The 21,749-nt window shown below is 43.5% G+C and overlaps 1 protein-coding gene across 1 annotated transcript in view; it reads right to left on the reverse strand.

The window, feature by feature from the left end:
- CHM (CHM Rab escort protein) overlaps positions 1–21,749 on the reverse strand; it is a 91,424-nt gene that overhangs the window by 25,028 nt on the left and 44,647 nt on the right. Inside the window, exons 7-9 of the mRNA XM_056859391.1 lie at positions 20,807–20,927; positions 19,525–19,750; positions 7,399–7,476 (exon numbers count right to left, since the gene is read on the reverse strand). Coding sequence (XP_056715369.1) covers positions 7,399–7,476; positions 19,525–19,750; positions 20,807–20,927 — 425 coding nt within the window. The remainder of the gene's footprint in view (positions 1–7,398; positions 7,477–19,524; positions 19,751–20,806; positions 20,928–21,749) is intronic.

Here is a 21,749-nt window from a genome sequence, read left to right on the forward strand (position 1 = left end):
AATGTGTGGGACGCTGTTTTCAGCAACAGCCCCGTGTTTCCACCATGAATTGCCCAGTAGAATAAGCTTGTTCTAACATTATTTATCAAAATTGAGATCGGACATATACACAGGACGTCTCTTTCTCTTGCAACTTCAAAAAAAGTTCTTGCTTAATGTGAGCCGAGCTAATTTTGCTCTCAAGTTGTTCATTTAAATGCTGCTAACAAGCAAGCCAGGCCAGCTGGCGTGGCTCATATCTAATTATAACCCTTCCCTATTGTTTATAAAACAACCCCCCCCCCCAAGAAAAAAACCCTCTCAAAACACTCTGCTGGGGGAGCAGAAAAAAAGGTTGATTAATGTCATAGTGCAGTCCTCCAAAAGCACCAAACAAGCACACCGGCTGCTCTTTATTTTGCTTTCTTGCCACTACTTGGTGATAGCTAACAGGTCAGGCATTTGATAAGGTTTTTAACCAACCCCCCACCCCCAACAACCAATAGAATAAGCATGGCTCTTTTAATATTGGGGGTCTACTTTAACTTCAAAAAAGGGGACGATCAGCAGAAGAATTCTTTCAAGTGCCACAATCAAATAAGGAACACACTTATGCAATGACATTATCGGGTCTCCGTCATCTGATATGTGTTGAGACAATGAATCATACAGAACCCTCCATTGACCTTCTTCAATGTGTCTAGATAAAAGGATGAAAATTAGAATCCATCTTCCTTGCCAAGTGCCACCAGTTATAAATGTACTTTATAGGGCTCATTATCCAAACTAATGGACTAAGGGCGACATCCTTGAAATGGACTTACCAGCACTGACAAAGCCAGTATGCAATATTTCAGGAAAGATATGTAAATTACAGTGTTTGCTATATCTTTTTTTTTATTACGGAAATATAAATTTACATTTGTCACATCTTTGCGGTTGGAGGCCAGGCCAGTCTCGTTTGGAAACACACTTAAAAACTATGCTCAAAGTTAAACGTGAGCAATTATTTTTAATGCAAGTCCTGCTCAAAATATACAGACGTAAATTAGAACCCCTTAAATCTTATCAAATGAAGCCGCATAAGCAATATCTATGCAGCAGGAAAGAACCAAGAGGCAAAGTTAAAAGGGAACGAAGCTAATCGGTAAGGGAATTCGGGATTCAATTTTTGTTTCCCTAAAGGCAAACCATTATGACAAGATTCTCCTTCTTAAAAAAAGCCAAGCAACAAAACTGATGGTTACCCAGCAGTATTAGGAAAAGGAAATGCCTTATTTTAAACTTAGTAAAGTCATCACTGTAGATAGCTACATATATTGAGGGACACAAGAATCCTCAGTTTTTCAGATGAACACATGAAGCTGCCTTATACTGAATCGGACCCTTGGTCCATCAAAGTCAATATTGTCTAATCAGACCAGCAGCAGCTCTCCAGGGTCTCAGGCAGAGGTCTTTCACATCACCTACTTGCCTAGTCCCTTTAACTGGAGATGCCGGGGATTGAACCTGGGACCTTCTGCATGCCAAGCAGATGCTCTACCCCTGAGCCACAGCCCCTCCCCTATCTCTGTTAGTTGGAGAGCAAAGGAGAAGGGGACACATCATAAGTCTATGAATCCTGAATCAGCAGTTTCTCAGAGATGTGGGAAAGTCCTGTCTCCCAGGAATGCCCTGTTCATTTTAACAGACAAGGTAGTTCTACATGCACTTGCAGAGTTGCCCCAGCTGCTAAAATTGACGAGGCAATCCAGGCATAAAGGAGCTCCATGCTCACAATGGAACTCCTGTGGAGCTCTAGAACTGCGGATGGTCATACGCAAGTGAGAGCTCCAGACAATCAGGTGCTCTCCTTTCCCATCACGGTTGGAAGAAGGTCTTGTGCATGCTCTTGGCATCTTCAAAGAAAGTTGGACAGCTCTGTTCGGGTGGAGCTTCACCTGAGCTTCAGCTTCAAACTGTGTCAGGAAAACAGTGAAAGGGACGTACGTAGTGGGATCTGAAGGGTGTATGTAGGACTAGTTAAGGTTTTCTGATCCTGAGGTAGCCCCCTCGATTCCCCTTCGCTTTCGTCTTTCTGTATTAAAACAATATGGATGTGCTTCATATAAAGGGCTACGATTACTTAAGTTAATCTTGAGAAGAGCCGTTCTATTGCTCCCATGTATGTCAGCTCCAGTGATTTAATGACACAGGAGCTGTAGGACATGCCCTGCACATAGCTAAATCTCTGTGACAAATGGTATTCGTACCAAACTTGCCGGCAAAAAAAATTCAATGACATCCAGTCAACGAATAAAATCATGTTTTAAAACAAATAATGTGCTTTGGCTCAAAGCAAACTGTTCGGAATTTTGTTATCAGGAGTAGTTAATCAACCATCATAGTTTTAGTGGATCAATCGTTTATGTATGAAATCAGTATTCTGAAGAACAGGATTTCTGGATCAGGCTATTCGGAAGCAATTCCCAACAGTTTCAATTGAGCTTACTCTCAAGGAAATTTAAAGAGGGGCAGTCTTACAGCCTGTTTGGGAATGTCAGTTTAATGTCTCTGGGGTGGGAGTCAAATACTCTTTTATCCTTTGTGAGCCGACTCCTCTAAAAGAACAAGACCAGCAATCATGCTCATGCACAAGAGCACTGAACTTCAGTGCCAACGTCTCCTTCTCTCCATCTTGCCACGCAAGGTGTGTGTGTGTGGGGGGGCGGTGGATGGCAAGCACCATTTCGATGGGGGGGAGGAGAAAGTATTGGTGAGATGTAGCAATACTGTGTTGGATTAGGACTGGGTAAAACCAGGCTGACATCACAGATCTGCCATTAACCTTGGACTAGTTGTGTTTTCTGTCAACCTAATCTACATAAGAACATAAGAAAAGCCGTGCTGGATCAGACCAAGGCCCGTCAAGTCCAGCAGTCTGTTCACACAGTGGCCAACCAGGGGCCTCCAGGAAGCCCACAAACAAGACAACCGCAGCAGCATTATCCTGCCTGTGTTCCACAGCACCAAATATAACAGGCATGCTCCTTTGATCCTGGAGAGAATAGGTTTGCATCATTACTAGTATCCATTTTTACTAGTAGCCATGAATACCCCTCTCCTCCATGAACATGTCCACTCCCCTCTTAAAGCCTTCCAACTTGGCAGCCATCACCACATCCTGGGGCAGGAAGTTCCACAATTTAACTATGCGCTGTGTGAAGAAATACTTCCTTTTATCAGTTTTGAATCTCTCACCTTCCAGCTTCAGCAGATGTCCCCGCGTTCTAGTATTATGAGAGAGGGAGAAAAGCTTCTCCCTGTCCACTCTCTCCATACCATGCATAATTTTATAGACCACTATCATATCTCCCCTTAACCACCTTCTTTCCAAGCTAAACAGCCCTAGGCATTTAACCGCACCTCATAGGGCGGTTGCTCTCGTCCCCTGATCATTTTGGTTGCTCTTTTCTAAGAAGATGCCCTGACCTGGATAGCCCCAGGCTAGCCTGATCTCATCAGATCACAGAAGCTAAGCAGGGTCAGGCCTGGCTAGTCACTTGGATGGGAATACCAGAGTTGCTACTCAGAGGAAGGCAATGGCAAACCACCTCTGTTAGTCTCTTGCCTTGAAAACCCTACTGGACTGCCATAAATCACTTTACACACAATCTAAGAAGTTAAGAAGAGCCCTGCTGGATCAGACCAGTAGCCCATCTCTTCTAGCATCCTCTCTCAAACAGTGGCCAACCAGTTACTCTGGAAGGCCAACAACAGGGAATAGAGACCGAGACCTTCCACTGATGTTGCCTCCAGGCACCAATATTCAGATGGTGATATTTAGTCACCATGGCTGCTAGTCACTGACAGATCTACCCTCCATGGATTTATCTAATCCCCTCTTTCAATGAGAAAAAATCTGTTTGTTTGTTTTTTAAAAAGCCACTCATGCCAAATGTATAGCATGAAACAGACTGCGGACTTTTAAAAAAAAACCTGTGGAAATTTTTTGGAAATTTTGACACTTAAAAAAACACAAACTTTTTTCATGGCTTCAAAATGTCTGAAAATTTTACATCGCTACCTCCAGCAGAGGAGCCCCGTGGCGCAGAGTGGTAAGCTGCAGTACTGCAGTCCAAGCTCTGCTCACGACCTGAGTTCGATCCCAAGGGAAGTTGGTTTTAGGTAGCTGGCTCAAGGTTGACTCAGCCTTCCATCCTTCTGAGGTCGGTAAAATGAGTACCCAGCTTGCTGGGGGTAAAGAGAAGATGACTGGGGAAGGCACTGGCAAACCACCCCGTAAACAAAGTCTGCCTAGTAAACGTCAGGATGTGACATCACCCCATGGGTCAGGAATGACCTGGTGTTTGCACAGGGGACCTTTACCTTTTTACCTCCAACAAAGGCAAAAAACAGAGATACGGATTAATCAGGGACAGCACCAAAAAAGCAGGGACAGCTGGAACATGAGAGCCAGCTGGTGTAGTGGTTAAGAGCGGTGGTTGGAGCGGTGGGCTCTGATCTGGCGAACTGGGTTTGATTCCCCACTCCTCCACATGAGCTGCGGATGGTAATCTGGTGAAGTGGATTGGTTTCCCCACTCCTACACACAAAGCCAGCTGGGTATCCTTGGGCAAGTCACAGTTCTCTCAGAACTCTCTCAGCCCCACCTACTTCACAGGGTGTCTGTTGTGGGGAGGGGAAGGGGATTGTCAGCCGTTTTGAGTCTCCCTTAAGTGGTTGAGAAAGTCGGCATATAAAAAAAACCCACAACACATTGGTTGGAAGGTACATAGAGGAACCAGCAGAGGCTCTGCCTTAGGGTTCAAACTCCATCAGTCTGGAGTATCTTCCATCAGAAAGGTGCAAATAATTTGCATGAGTATTCAGCGCTTACAGTTAAAACAAAGGAGAAGTAGGTAGCAGTGTGTGCTACAAACTTTATATTTTCATTTTTTTCATCACATTGTTTTATAAATAAATGTTGTTACTCATCCTGAGGTGATCTGGCAGATCATAAATCTAATTATACAAACCATGTCATCTGCCAAGGTAACCAGCAAATTTTATTAGCTATCCAATTTGTCTCTAGAAACGTGAATCCTTCATTAAATCTGTGGTATCTTACAATCAAGTTTCCAAAAACTAACATATAAAGCAGTTATGTTTTTATAAATACTTGTGCCATGACAGGATGAGCTTAGACTTACACAAGGGGCTTGAGGAATTGAGCTCGTTTCTATTCACAGCTGAACTCCATGCTACATCGCATCTATCGTTTCCCCCCTTGCTCTTCCTTAAATGAGCTCAGGGCAACCGTTTCTCCGCCCCGCTTTGTCCTGACAACAACACTAGTAAGCTGAGAGTGACCAGCCAAAGGTCACCCAGTAAGTAGGCTTCACAGCTGAGTAGGGATTTGAATTGGGATCTCCTACTAGACCTTGACACATTAGCACTGCAACACAGCAAGTTTTCCAGATGCAGGCAGGATCAAAGATCAGAAGAGGGAGGGAAAGCGCTGTGGCTCAGTGGTAGAGCATCTGCTTGGCATGCAAAAGGCCCCAGGTTCAATCCTCAACATCTCCAGATAAAGGGACCAGGCAAGTAGGTGATGTGAACGACCTCTGCCTGAGACCCTGGAGAGCCACTGCCAGTCTCAGTAGACAATACTGACTTTGATGGACCAAGGTTCTGATTCAGTATAAGGCAGCTTCATGTGTTCAAGATCTATATGAACACAGGCTTGGTGGGGCCAGTAGAGGGTATGGTTGCCATCTTTCAGTGTATTGTAATGCTAGAGAAAGGGCACAAAGGGGAAGCGAGCAAGCCAAAAAATAACAACACATTTTTTGTATAGGGAAAAATCTAAGCATGAATAACAATGACATATGCCTATTTTACTTGTGAACACACACATATTGGGAAACAACTGCCTAATGCAGTCTCCCAAATGTTTCCAGCGCTCCTTCGGTATCTGTATATCCCCAAGTAGAACAGAGTCATTTGCAATGTAGACTCAAGCCATCCCATATTTGTGGTCTCCCAAGACATTACCCAGCATGTCATCCTCACAGGAGAACTAATTGCCTCTGTATGAACATATCAAGATGTTTTGAACTAAGTAAGACTTACCTGCTATTGAGTTGGATGCAGCCAATCCTGAGTGGAAAGAAAAATGCACATTGTGCAACTCCACCCGCACTAGCGGCAGCCTAACAGCCGCAGAAACACTTAAGCAGAAATCATTATGTGCATATGTAGCAACGGAATATATAACTGATGGTTCACAGCGTTTCGTTTTATTTGCTTTAGAAATTGTCACAGAATAAAAACCTTGTTCTACACCCTGTGCATACGGAAAAGACGGTGGGGATACAATCCCTTTCATCTCAGCGCAAGCAGATAGTGAGGAGTAATTTTAGTGCTTCCATAAGGACATAGAAATCTTCCATGTGATCCAACTCACTTTCTACTTTGATTGGCAGTGCACATTCAGTGTCTCTGGCAGAGGCCTCTCCCAGGTTTAATTACTGAGAAGTTTCTTAGGGGAGGTACAGTTTCAAGGATTGAACCTGGGACCTTCTGCCTGCAAAGCACACACTCTACCACTAGGCTACGGCCTTTCCCTTAATTGATGATTGATGGACTTAGCAAGCAGATGCTAAGAAATAATCCATGTATTGCTCTCGCTTAATAAGGAAAAAAAACTCATAGAAGAACATTTAGCCATATGTACAGCCGTCATACTAAAAAAGTATGTAGATCTAGGCAAAAGCAACGCCAGGCACCACAGGTGTAAACTTAGCAGCTACAGTAAGAAAATACCTTCTGATTTTTGTCCCAACTTTTACAAAAAGTTACCCAGAGGCCCGTTACTGTTTTAAAAAGAATTCATCCCACGGTAAGAGGGCAGCGTAGTTTATGACAACAATCTACCTAAAAACTCATTAAAGTCTTTTCTCTTAGAGTGACATGCATTATCAGCAAAGATTAATCTGATGAGTCTTTAGGTGAGCTTCATTTTTAAAAATGCAATAACAGAGGGCTTTGTTGTCATCTGATGAAAATCAATTAGAGTAGGTAAGGCCACAAGGAAAACTAACATCACTCATCACCAGACCCCCGGCAACCGAAATGATTTGTCTTCCAAGGTTGGGTGATCAGGAGGCTGCAGTAATATTGGAGGGAAATTAATTTAGTTTCTATATTCTAAACCTACTTTCCTTGTTCTGGAGGACCTATACACAAATTACTTTTAATCAAGGTTGATGTGTTATTAATACCAAAGAAGATCTTTGAGGAATCATTTTTTTAAAATTGATTCTGGCATTTTTCATCTTGCGGTTGTGTGTGTGTGTGTGTGTATATATATATATATATATATATATATATATATATATATAAAAAGAGAGAGAAGTTACTTCTCGCTATCCTTACCGTCTAGTTTCTTTGTCCACTACAAGGCATTGTACGGAATGGTGCAGACAATAGATACCACCAAATACAGCACACATCCTAGAAGATAATCAAAGATTGAGAGAGAGAGAGAGAGAGAGAGAGAGAGAGAGAGAGAGAGAGAGAGAGAGAAGGAGGAGAATATTACTTTTTATTATTTCAAAGCAGCTCACTTTTAAAAAAAAGAATGGGTAGGACCTTCAGCTGGAGCAAAAGGCCACCAAAAAGGCTATGCTGGGGATTATGGGACTTGCCTGGACAAAAACCATATGGGAGATGGGCCATAGTAAGGAGGGGAACTAGATGAGACGGAGTTTAAAAACTGGCTAAATCCAACCCAATAAGTGCTCTCAAATCCTCCCCATTAAAACCCAATTCACATCTCATTTGACATCTAAAAGCACACCTTGCATGCTAATGTAAAGGTAAGGTAAAGGTCCCCTGTGCAAGCACCAAGTCATTCCTGACCCATGGGGTGACATCACATCCCAACGTTTACTAGGTAGACTTTTGTTTACGGGGTGGTTTGCCAGTGCCTTCCCCAGTCATATTCCCTTTACCCCCAGCAAGCTGGGTACTCATTTTACCAACCTCGGAAGGATGGAAGGCTGAGTCAACCTTCAGCCGGCTACCTGAAACCAACTTCCGTTGGGATTGAACTCAGGTTGTGAGCAGAGCTTGGACTGCAGTACTGCAGCTTACCACTCTATGCCACCTTGCATGCTAACATAGATAACTTAGATCATAAAATATATTAGATTACCCAACAAGTGACTTTTCAGTCTGACTTAAAAAATGTTTGTTTCTTTTGCAAGGAAATCTTAAGTTAGACCAGTGCAGATGTAGCACTGACCCCACAGCTAACTGGAACATATAGAACCTCAACAGAGCAAATTGTCTCCTCTACCTCCCGCCTACTGAGGTTGAGCGGTTTGTCATCACAGTGTTATTCACCGTCAGATGACATCTTGATCGGGATAATCATACTGGCCTCTATGCAGAGGATATTGTAAAGGTTATGGAGGCCGGGGCTTTCACATCAGGGGCACAAAGAACCTACACCTGGTCAGAAGCCTCTAAATGGCCACAGCTGTTCTTGGATTTGGTGGTGCTGTGGTCAACCTTCCTCATTCCCTCGAATCACCATCAGTGCTGCCCCCCTCCAGAGGGTTAACACTTGCTCATGTTCTATCCCAAAGAAGCATGGCGGCCAGAACAGCCTCCCAGAGAGCCTTTAATGCCACCACCCCCAAACCTGGAAACAGTGCCCCCTGCATTGCAACTTTTTGCACAACTTCAGTTTTCAAAGGTAAATAAGGATTCATCAACAAAACGAGCTAGTCGATGTCTTTTTAAATTTGAACAACAGGTTTCATTCTCAATCAAAACTAAGATTCCAAACGTAAGACAGCCAAGCATTGTGTGAACAGGCGGAGAAACTGAACACACACATGGACGGGGAAGAGATACCAGAGAAAATGGAAACGCTGGTTCTCATTTCTTTTTTAAAAAAGAAACAAATAAAAACAAAAAGGGTAAATATTTCAAAAGGAAAATTAATTAAATTTGTTTGTTAGCATTGCTGGAGTCAAGGGGCTTTGCAATTAAGAGCTGCAAGCCAAAACATATTTAGACAAATGTTTGCATAAAAAATGATAAACCGGTGAACGAAGATCTAATAATAGCAGCACACACATGACCACTTTTTCAATTAAATCAGCTCCAGAAGTTTCCTCTCCCCTCTGCTAGATTCAGCTGCAAACAACGTGGAAACACAGAGCAGATACTATTCACACAGCATTTAAAAAAAATGATTAAAAATTGAGCTTAGTTTTCCACACTCCATGCAAACTTAACATAAGAACATAAGAAAGGCTATGCTGGATCAGACCAAGGCCCATCAAGTGCAGCAGTCTGTTTACACAGTGGCCAACCAGGTGCCTCAAGGAAGCCCACAAACAAGACGACTGCAGCAGCATTGTCCTGCCTGTGTTCCAAAGCACCTAATATAACAGGCATGCTCCTCCGAAACTGGAGACAATAGGTACACATCATGACTAGTATCCATTTTTACTAGTAGCCATGAATAGCCCTCTCCTCCGTGAACATGTCCACTCCCCTCTTAAAGCCTTCCAGATTGGCAGCCATCACCATATCCTGGGGCAAGGAGTTCCACAATTTAACTATACATTGTGTGAAGAAATACTTCCAAACTTTGAATCCCTTGCCCTGTTGACAAGGAAAGGGTAGAAGGTCAAGACGCAAAAAAAGCATGAGCAGACCCGCCCAATCCAAATGTTTCCTATTCCCTGCCAATTGAAGGGTCCGATACTGCCTATTCTTGTTCCACTCTGTGCCTGAAGGTGACTGCATTCAGGCATTAAGCCACAGTTTGTTTGCAGCACGTTTTGAAACCCTTTGTGCAAACTTCGTAGCCACGCTGCCACCAAAGACTTCACAGATCAGAAATTCTTCAATCTAACTTGTGTTGTGATGTCTGAACTCGGGCGTTTCAATAAAATTCACCACACTGACTCTCTTCAGCGCAGTTTTCCTTTTCTTTCTCAGGGCACCCCACACAACCATTAACAGCCTATGTTCTTGCCTTGCAAATGTAAAATAATGTTCGACAATGGCCATCTAAATGGTAAGTATTTTGCCTCTGTGCGCATGCTGTGATGTTGTGTGCATGCAGGGTGCTCCAATTCCTTCAATGGCAGAAGGTAACTCCATGTGTATTAAAAATTGGGTGTGGTGGACCTCATTTTACAGTCAAGTATGGTGTGGAGTCCTGGACTAGGGCTGGGAAGATCTAAGTTCAAATCCCATTCAGCTATGAAGTTCACTGGGGGACTCCTGGTCCAGTCACTCTCCTTCAAAGTAACCTACCTCACAAATCCAATCATGCCTGATATTGTCATTTACCAGATATAGACATTTACCTGCTATTACCATGGGGTGTCTGAATTCACTCTTCTCTACTGAAGGATAGATGGACTCATGTTCCAGCGGCATCTGAAGTAGTGAGCTGTGGCTCACAAAAGCTCATACCCCGCCAGAAATTTTCTTCGTCTTTAAGGTGCTGCTTGACTCTCTTTTCTACTACCTTGCAGGGTTGCTGGGATGAAGTGGGGAGAGGCAGGCGCCATAAGCCACCTTGAATGCCTTAAGGGAAGGACACGGTTCTCTTTTTTTTCCCGGCAAAGCAATCATGTGGCAAGCTCCTGCACGTGCCGACAAGCAGCCACAGACACAAGGAGTCCCTTGGATTCTGTTCACAGTAATGAAGATGTACAACAGACTGCAAACATCTGTGGACTTGCACTCCACTTAGATGGAAGACATGATCTGGACTTAGCTTGCCAATGCTCTTTAGAAAGAAGAAGCTGAAAGCTACACGAAAATCAAGCAAGCCACATATTGCCAATGTTATTTCTCCTCCTCCTTTTACAACAGTCTCTTCAGGCTGATTTGGCTACAACCAAAGAACAAGGTAACTCTGATACTATTAACCCTAAACGACAGACGTTTAAACTGATACTCCCTCTAATTAACTAGCTACTGCTGCTGCCAATAATTCAGGTTTTGCTGAAAGATAGCGCCTGCACCCGTACTCCGCTTCAACTTTGGCCCGGTGACATCGAACTGCATTACAGCTAAATTAACAGTTGTGAAATTTTTTTGGCCTGGTGGCTCTCTCCCCTACCCACCCCCCGTCATCATCTCTAGCCTTTAAATGCCATTTCGATTCCTATCAAGGCAAAGAATCAGCAGCTGCAATTTCTTAATACAGCTGCAAAACAATAGGGCCCATTAATAGCTGAACTTCTGACAGCACATTCACAGTGATTTATGAGTTTGTATATAATTTGATTATTCTATTAATTCTACTGATTACTGCTTCAGCTAATACAGTGAAGGTCACTCCCTAAAATAAATCTTCATTACATTTCGCAGAAAGTAACTGCCTCCAACTGGTTGTTTTCTTTAATTAAAACACTAATGTTACAAGGAGGAAAGAGGCTCCAGGGTTGCCTGCTTCTGGTGCTGCAGGAGGATTACGCGGATGTGATATGGTGTTCTTGGACCTCAACATTAGGAATAAAAATGTCTCATTGAGACATCCTGATTTAAGCACACACAGAGCCCAACTAACTAGCCATCGTTTGGGGTGGTGGGAATGTTAAATTGAAATAAACTTATTTTCTGCCTCCCATCCTACCTCAAGGGCTGAGGGAAAACGACAGCAGAAATCTACCACACTCATCCTGATCCCAGCAAACAAGACTCAATTTAACAAACCATGGTTTGCACTAATCCCCCCCCCCAACTGTGGCTTGAAGCTTCCAAATGCACAGCATTAATCAGGAGTCCAGTAATGCCTTAAATATTAACATTACTGGACTCCGATTCAGTTTTGCTATAACATTGCTACCTGTCTTAAATATTAAAAAGGCAATCATGGTGTATATTGTGGCAGATGAGTACGGGGGGAACAGCACATCTGACTACAGCTGGGGCCAGACTGCTTGATCCTGTCGTCCCCCCTGCCTCACATGCATTGCCCTGAGTACAAATCTCTCAGTCTCAGCACCTCCACAAATATGGGTACAATTTATATTAAAGGGCAAAAATTACAGAAAGAAGGGCGGCAGGGGAGGGGGGAGATAAACCAAAGAGGCCAGTTTTTTTAAAAAAAAGACCCAGTCATTGTGTTTGAAACTGGCCTTATTTTGTAACACACACCCTTTCTGTTATTTGCAATATTTAAGGTAATTCCTTGGCCTTGTAAAGATTACAAGGCTTGCCATGGCTTTGCAACATCTGAGCTATCTTATCACCATGCACTTTATCCACAGGGGCTGTCCTTTTAAAAATATTCAGAAACTCCCACTGGTTCATGGTTAGGGCTGCCAGATTACAAACTGGGACATCCTAAACAGAGTTATACCTTTCTAAACCCACTGGCTTCAATGGACTAAGAATGGTTTAAACCAGGGGTGTCAAATATAAGGCCCGAGGGCCGGATCCAGCCCCTTGAGAGCTCTTATCCGGCCCGCAAGCCAGTGGCCTCCCCCACTCTCAATCTGGCCTGGCAAGGCATGACCCGGCATGACCAAGTGACATTTATATCACATCCGGCCCTCATAACAATTGAGTTTGACACCACTGGTTTAAACTCTGCTTAGGATGGCACAGTAACTGAAGCATGCCAATATGAGTATATTTTTAGAGGGCTAGGAAATCCCGTAAGGACCTGCCTGGTCTTTGTGATGGATATCTCTGGGTGCCTTCAGAGGTCAGGTGGGTAGTAACCAGGGAGAGCCAGTGTGATGTAGTGGTCAAGAGCGGTGGACTCTAATTCCCCACTTCTCTAGTCAAGTGAACCAGGTTGGTTTCCCCTCTCCTCCACATGAAGCCAGCTGGGTGAGGTTGGGCCAGTCACAGGTCTGGTGGAACTCTCTCAGCCCCACCTACCTCACAAGATGTCTGTTGTGGGGAGAGGAAGGGCATGCGATTGTAAACCGGTTTGATTCTCCTTAAAAAGTAGAGAAAATCGGCATCTAAAAACCAACTCTTCTTCTTCTTTCAGTGTTGCCATCCTGCTTATGGAATACTCTTTGCAGACAATTTGCAAGATATCTACCTTATTGCCTTTTTGGTGGCTTTTTCATTCTCCATAGCTTTTAAGATGGATGGCGGGTTTTGATGTTTTATTGGAGATTGCCCGCTTTTTACCTGTTTTAACAAGTTTTATTTCTTGATTTTAATTTATTTTTGTGCTTGTTTTAGTTTGATTTCATCACAGATCAGTTAGGAGGCTTTTTAAAGTAGTAAAGCGGCTTATATGTATTTCAAATAACTGAACATACATTATGGGCTTCACACAAGCCTCTATAAATGTAATATGCTGTATGTGGGTACAGACATTTCAGAAAGCAATGATTATAAAGTTATTATATAATAACTTTATTTTGACTTCAAAATGTCCTAATCTTCTTCCACAGAATGTGATGCTGTTGAAATTTGTTGCTATTTTAATAGCAACTTTAATTACGGCTGCATTTTTATTCTGCCCTTCCTCTTCCAAGAACCTTTGGGGTGGCATGCCTGGATCTCCCCTCGTCCTTTCCCCCCACAACAATCCTGTGAGGTAGGCTAGGCTGAGTACTGGCCCAAGATCACCCATGACCCTGCTCATGATTTGTTCCTGGGTTAAGTGGGAAAGGACTAGATTGTAGGTGTTTTAAATAAAATTAATGTATATTGTTACTTCAGTAGGATTTCAGCACCAACGTTACTGAATTCATGTGCTATATCAAAATAAGCACCCAGCATGACCCCAAGAGCACCTGCTTAAAACACCCAAATATTCCCAATCACTTTGCTCCGGGAGAAGGGATTTTGCATCTAACCAGAGATACCCAGCGCTGCACTCACAAAGGACTTTGTGTGCTTAGGAGGCATGTTTCGACACAAAGGTTATTTTCAAATTAAAAGTCTTGTCCTGTCAAAACTTGAGGAATAATATGGGCAAGGACACAAAAGCATTCCATAGCTTTATTAACGACAGTGTTCACTGATCTGTGAATAACCCGAGAAAAAAAATATGAAGATTATTGAGTTACTTTACCAATCTATCCATCCATCACTGGAGAACAGGTCTCAGAAATGATGGATTATCTCACCTCGTTGATGTTTGTCCCAAACTAAGGTTCTCTCCTCGAGAGGAAAGGGGGGGGGAATGATTCCCCCCAAGCACAATCTCTACACCCTGAGTAGCAGTTCTGATATCAATACGAAACTAAAAACAGGAAATGCTTAAAGCAAGCTCCTTTTTTTTTTTAACCTGGCGCTAAAAGACCCCGCTGCTTGAAAAATGAAAGCGATAGAAAGTTTGGGGCTGGGGGGGGGGGATTTTAAACTGATCGCTCTTGACAGAAAAAGTGGACACAGCAACAGGATTTCCAAACAAGCTGATCAGTGTTTGAAGATTTTACAGCCAGCTAAGAAACTCACAGTGCAATCCTATGTATAGTTACGCCAGTCTTCGACTGGATTTACTCTGCATAGGACTGTACTGTTACAGTGGGCTTAATTTATTTTAGCCTACGATTATACAAATGTTTCAATTTGAAGCAGCCATGGGGGGGTTGTATTATATTGGGGCACAGCATTGGGGGAAGGGGGAGAGGCTTATCCTTTCTATTTGGAGCCACCTCCCTGGATCTAGTATTGGCTGGTGGACGGGGACAAATAGTTACAATATGGGTTCCTGTTTTTACCCCCCCCCGCCCCCCGCCCCACTGTGGCTAACAGCAAAGGGATAATTTCAAGGGGGGGGGAGAGGAACCATGCAAGTGGAAAAGATTAAAAATCCATCTTTCGGTGCTGCAGCAGTGACCCAGTACACTCACACACAACTGCTGCGAAGCCTTAAAAGGTTGGGAGACCCACAGTGAAATCCTAAGCAGAAGCCCACTGAAGTCAGCTGGGTTTGAAGAGCATCTCTCTGCCTAGGGTTGCACGGCTCGCTCCTGCGCTGTGTGATACCTCTCACTCAGTGGGTGATTGGGCAGCGGTGAACAGAGCAACGCGAAAACTGGGCTGTGCCGAGGCTGACAACCCGGCCTGCAATTGGCTAGCGATGCAAAACCATTCACTAATCTTACTGATAGCAATGTTCGCTGATCTGTCAATAGGACTTCATGGGTTGGAATCCAAACAGCTTTTCATGGCCTGGGAAAAACAAAAGGGAAGAAATGGTGTCCCCTTTGGCCATCACAAGACAATATGTTATGGGGAGGGGAGAGATCATGAGACTGCATATACAAAAGCTGTGTTGGTCAAAGGCTGCAGCAATGAGGAGAAATTGGGTGAGACTGAGTAAAAAAATTGGCTGGATCCAACCCTGTTTTGACTTGTTTATATGATGTCATGTAACAGAAGGCACAGAGAGGTAAGCTGCAGTACTGCAGTCCAAGCTCTACTCACAACCTGAGTTCGATCCCAACAAAAATCAGTTTTAGGTAGCCGGCTCAAGACTGACTCAGCCTTCTGTCCTTCTGAGGTTGGTAAAATGAGTCCCCAGCTTGCTGGGGGTAAAGTGTAGATGACTGGGGAAGGCAATGGCAAACCATCCCGTAAACATAAGCTGCCTGGTAAACGTCGGGATGTGACGTCACCCCATGCCTCAGGAATGCCCCGGGTGCTTGCACAGGGGACTACGTTTACCTTTACCTAACAGAAGGTTACTCAAAATTGCTGCAACCATTGCCATAATCTGTCCTGAGTCTCAACGAGAATGGCAGACTATAAATGAATAAACCATTCCCAAAACTGATAGAGGAGAATGCTAGTTAGCTACATGAACCAATGCTCTAATCTACAGGAGAACTGGTTTAGTTTGGGATTTAAGGTCAGAAATTCGTCTGCTAGTGTTACCAGGAGCAACAGTATAAACGTTTAAATAAATACATTGCCAAACCACACAATGATGCAAAAATAACTTCTTCCCTACTTGAAGTCCTTGTGCAATCACCTCTTTTCACAAAGATATCTTTAGATGCCACCCCATAACAAACACCAACCTTGCAAAACATCCAACTCGTCAAGAGGGACATTCGGATGGGTAGACATGTTAGTCTGTAGCTGCACGATAGAAACTGGGAGTCCAGTGGCACTTTATAGAGATTAACCGAATTTATTTCTGTGTAAGCTTTTATGAGTCAGAGCTCACTTCACAGTTATATGAAACGCACATCCACAAGGCTGAGGAATTTATATTAAGGGGTACAAGTAACAGAAGGGCGGGCAAGGGGGGGAGATGCAGCAAAGAGAGGGCAGCTTTTAAACAAAGATCCATTACTGTGTTTTTAATTGGCCTCTGTTCGTAACATCTCTCCTGCCTTTCTGTCGTCTGCGGCATTTAAGATAAATTATTTGGCTTTATGGCTGTACACTTCGCAAAGTGAGTTCTGACTCACGAAAGCTCATGTAGGAATAAACTGTGTTAGCGTCTGGAGCCCCGTTTCAGCACGATGGAACACCTCAAGCGGAATCGGACGATGAAAGGCAAAATACAAAGACACCTTTTCCTCGTGGCACAAGCCCTGTTCTAGGAAAATGGAATTTGAACCTCAGTATGAAGAAACTTGGGACTGCATTCAAATATTGTGATAAACCTGGGTGACATCAGAGCCCAGTCAGTAATGACACCCAAGTGCACAGAGTTTGTCGGTAGTTTGCTAACTATGGTATGCTGTGATGTCAGAGTCCGTACAGCCACTTAAATTGCTGTTCTGTAAGTCAAACTGAAGATCTCCCACATCTTTTTCCCCCCACTGTCCAATATATAACTATTCAATCTAGACTTATACAGTATGTTCCATATATAATGGACACAGACGAGTCCTGAATAAGATTTTTATTGGCAGGTGTAAATTCAAATATTACGTATAGTGTGGCTTCCTTTATCTTATTACCATCTAAATTGAGGAAGAGATTTGTAAATGCCATGGTGCAGACTATATCATAGTAAGGCAAAAGCTGGGTAATTATTATGTTTTAAATTGCACTGTACAGATCTATTGTACAGTTTCTATTTTATATTACTATTCTTGTTAGTACAGGCATTGTAATTATTGCAATTATTATTGCTGTGCTATTGTGTATAGATGTATTACTGTTATTGTTAAGATCTGTGATTAATAAATTGACTGACTGACTCTTAAATTGCACCTCTGCATTGGCATAAGGCAGGTCCTGGGTTCCAGAAATGGCAGAATATGGAGGATTTCAGATCACATTTATAAACATCTTAAAATCTATGGCTGTTTATTATTTCTGTTTTGATACTGCCTGACTACCTATTGTTCAATGTTGCTTTTACTCTATATTGTTGCTGATGATTATTTATTTATAGTATTAATACTATATTAATATAGTAATTAATATTACCGATGATTTATTTATAGTATTAATACCAGCATTTTAAAATCCTAGCATTGAAAAATGTTCTGATATTGTTTTTAATTACACTTTGTAAACTGCTTTGAGAGGCATTTGGCCGAGTGTGATGATTAAAAAAAATAATCCAAATGAAAGAATGTAGAAAATCACCTTCCAGAAGAGAAAGTGGGAAAGCAGCAGACAAAACTGAGTTTTATACAACAAACTGGGATTTATTACTTATATCTGACAGTCTAACCATAGTTTGTAGCACAAACTATAGTTCACTGTGATGTTGGAACGCTGCTTCCAAAAAGCATGCTCTGATGTGCTCATAACTGTTTAGATCAATAAAGGGAGGAATGCTGATCTTGTCCGCTGCTGGACCCGCAGCGGTTGCAGACAGCATTGTGGAGTTTATGAAGAATTTCATTCAGAATGCAAGGATATGACTTACAAATGTCTTTGAATCAGTCACATAAATATGCATGCATGTCATTTATAACAGTAGCCTTGATGAGAACACATAGGGTAACCGATTGCAAGAAACGCTTAAGAGGTTTACATTAAAACGGAATATGAGGAGGTGGTTAGAAATCACAGGACAAGTGACACCTTATTCTGATAACCTGGTGATAAAAATTGTAGGGTATGATGTATAGGCAGGGGTGATACCAGTTGGCAGACAGACTGAACAGGATTCCTAGAAGTCTTAGAAACCATTCAGAATTAGCCTTGTACAGTGGCGGAAGGCATGTCCCAGATTCAGAAAACAAAACTGGAATCTTTAAAAGAATGAAGTGTTAGTTTTTAAACTGACAGGACATGAACTGAGAGGTTTTCCTTTAAAAAAAAAAATCTTTTCATTTTCCATTTTAAACGTAAAGTAGTGAATCTTAAGTGTGATTTATTTGTATCCAGTTCTTCTCACCAAAGAGCCGCGAGAAGCATTTTACCTCTAGAACTATCCTTACGCTAAGACACAGAAAGTGGCATAGATTAAACTATGCAGTTCCTCCAATGAAATGGCATTTCCCCTTACAGAAGAGGAGGCGGTGATTTCCACCAATTCCCACCTCCCACTGCAGATCCCCACTTTGCCCCCCGTGCTTTTCCTGAGCATCCACTGACCCCACCCCCCACCCCGGGACAACATTTCAGGGCACTCAGTAGGCTGCAGCAAAGCAGAGGAAAACGGCAGTGTCTCACATTGCATAGCATGTGGATGGCTGGATCCATGATGGCGACCTGCATATAAGCCACTCTGGTGAACATCTTGGCCAAGCTGAGGATTTCCAAAAATGAAAAACCAATGCTGTATATTTTGCTCCACAGTGAATCTCTGTACTCCGGAGGGTGGAACATTTTAAAAACAGTGGAGGGGCTGGTTTGAGAGCTGCTTTCTGGAGTTTGAAAAACAAAAAGCAAGCCAAAAGCTTGGTAACAATACTACTCTTCACCTTTCACAGGTGGTGACTCTGGATGAAGACTACCTGTTTTGAACTCCAGCTAACAAATTAATTCAGGAGAGCAGAGTGGTAAGCTGCAGTACCACAGTCAAAAGCTCTGCTCACGACCTGAGCTCGATCCCAACGGAAGTTGGTTTCAGGTAGCCGGCTCAAGGTTGACTCAGCCTTCCATCCTTCCGAGGATGGTAAAATGAGTACCCAGCTTGCTGGGGGTAAAGGGAAGATGACTGGGGAAGGCACTGGCAAACCACCCCATAAACAAAGTCTGCCTAGGAAACATCGGGATGTGACATCACCCCATGGGTCAGGAATGACCCAGTGCTTGTACAGGGGACCTTTACCTTTACAACAAATTAATCATAATGTGTCAGAGCTTGAGGGATTGGTCCACAGGAGATAAAGCTCACCTGGGGATCCCCTCTCAGGCCAATGTAATAGCAGGGGGTGGGGAAGGATGCTGGGAACAGGAGGAAGACAGAAGCCACAAGCTCGGCTTTCTGTCCCCATCTCTCCATTTATCACACTACACATCGCTGGCCAATGAGAGCCCTAAGGAAGTGCTGAATGGTTAAGAACTTATTTTCCTCATCCATAAAACATGAAAAAAATTGGAAACAGCAAAAGGTCTAAAGGAATTAAATAAAGGGTACCCATTGGAAAAGCTTGTTAAAATCTACTGTCTGCTTACCGGCAGAAGCACTGTGGGATCTCCCCTTGCCCGTACAGAGGGAACAAGAACGGAGTGTTGCCGTAGCGGCCGAGGCACTGCAGAAATTTCTGGGTGGCCTTCAGGCCATCGGTGGTGCAGCTGCCTGCCTCCGAAACCATCGCGATGGAATGCAAGATGAAATGCTGCAGATTGGGAGTCAACTTCTGGGTTTTCAAGTAGTCAGAAAACTTACGATCCTTCTGAGCTGTTTCAGGGAAGGAAATAAACAGTCAAACAATAGCAGCTTTGGATGACCCTCAGGCAGAGGTCTTTCACATCACCTACCTGCCTAGTCCCTTTAACTGGAGATGCCGGGGATTGAACCTAGGACCTTCTGCATGCCAAGCAGGTGCTCTGCCACTGAGCCACGGCCCCTTCCCAATGTCACAGAACATTTGTAGGGAACTGTTTTTTTAAAACCACTTCAGGGGTCTGATATGTCTCTAGATCGTGGCATCAGGGGAGGAAGGGACTCTGCCGCCTGTGTTATTTTTCCAAGCACCAATGCTCCGGGGGAGAGGGGCGTTATTTGCTTGATTTTAGAGCTCTAGCAGCTTGGGAAAACAGAGAGGAAGGGGGATGCCCCTACTTCCCATCACACTGCAAGCCTAACCCAAATCAGTGGTTTAAAAAGCAGTTCCCCGCCACTGGTGTGTGGCTACGTGGAAAGTGAGTCAAGTCTAGGGAACCAATTTTTTTTTAAGTAATAACATATAGTTTGGCCCTTACACGATTGCTGAGAGGGAGAGAAAACAAGGATGGTTATAAATCGAGATTAACAATGCAACTGGGGAAGAGTGCTCCCTGTGTTTATGCCCACAAATCCTCCCCAGCCTTGTCTTCCTGTTTCTGGGGAAGCTTCAGAGTTCTCAAGAGTTGGAACCTGACTTGCACGTGGGAGCATTTGACAGCATTAATAGTTGCCAGTTCTAAAAACCTGGTTCGGCAGATCCTTGTGCACATGTGAATTCCAGCATAGTCAAGGGCTTCCTCGCTGATCTGGAAGGCCGGGCAACTCAACAAATATACCACAGGTATCCCCCCCCGCATAACACAGCTTTAACTGAAAGTCTTCACACCTGAGAGAGTCCCTTGTGCACAGAGATCTAAACAGGAACCTCACGACGAGCTCCGGAATCAACACAGAAAATTCAGAAAGAGATTTCACAGGTAATGGAAAATGCCAGGGAAATGGGAGGAAACAGGGTGGAGAAATGCATTCACACACAAATGGGGCATTTGAGATTCAAGAGATACACACCTTGATATTCGTCTGGGTGCTCTTCATAGTCCAGGCAAAACGTCAGGAATCTCATCAGCATTCTCTTTTCCACCATGGTCAACTGCTTGCTGTTGAAGACGTCAGCCCTGGAACAGGGCACCTGAAAGACACGGACTTTGTGGGACGATTTTTCTTCCTGCCACAGAAGCGGAAAGGCAGCAGTGGCTCTCTTACACACCTTCTTAGCCATGCCTCTCCCCCTCTTGCATCTAGCTTGCCGGGAACTCTCACAATCACCAACATGAACTTAAAACTATGGCCTTGCATCTCTCCACCTGCTGTTCAAGTGGAGTGGACCCTACTCATGTTTTAGCTAGCCTTTACTGAGTGAATTACAGGAGAAATTAAAGGGAGGAATTAATTTGAAGGATTAAAAATCTCCAAGATTAAAATACTTGCCTAGATTCCCATTATACAAAGCTTTTGCTGCCAGCTGTCATCTCTCTTTTCCCTATCCTGTGCACTTCTGACTTAAACTGGAGAGTCAGCAAGTTGTAGTGGATAAGAGTGGTGGTTTAAAGTGGTGGAGTCTGATCTGGAGAACTGGGTTTGATTCCCCACTCCTCCACGTGAGCAGCGGACTCTAATCTGGTGAACTGGGTTGGTTTCCCCACTCCTTCACATGAAGTCAGCTGGGTGACCTTGGGCTATTCACAGTTCTCTCAGCCCCACCTACCTCACAGGCTGTGTCTGTTCTGGGGAGGGGAAGGGAAGGTAATTGTAAGCCAGTTTGATTCTTCCTTAAGTGGTAGAAAAAGTCGGCATATAAAAACCAACTTTTCTTCTTCTTCTTAAACTCAGTGCAAACTTTCCCCATCTTTCTGTTGCGAGATGTTTCCTGGCTCTTGACCTTTCCCCTTAGATATAATATAAATTTGTAGGCTGTTCCCACTGAGAAATGCTTGATCTCGGATTGCATTTA

This window comes from Euleptes europaea, chromosome 13 (genome assembly GCF_029931775.1).
Source record: "Euleptes europaea isolate rEulEur1 chromosome 13, rEulEur1.hap1, whole genome shotgun sequence".
NCBI lineage: Eukaryota > Metazoa > Chordata > Lepidosauria > Squamata > Sphaerodactylidae > Euleptes > Euleptes europaea.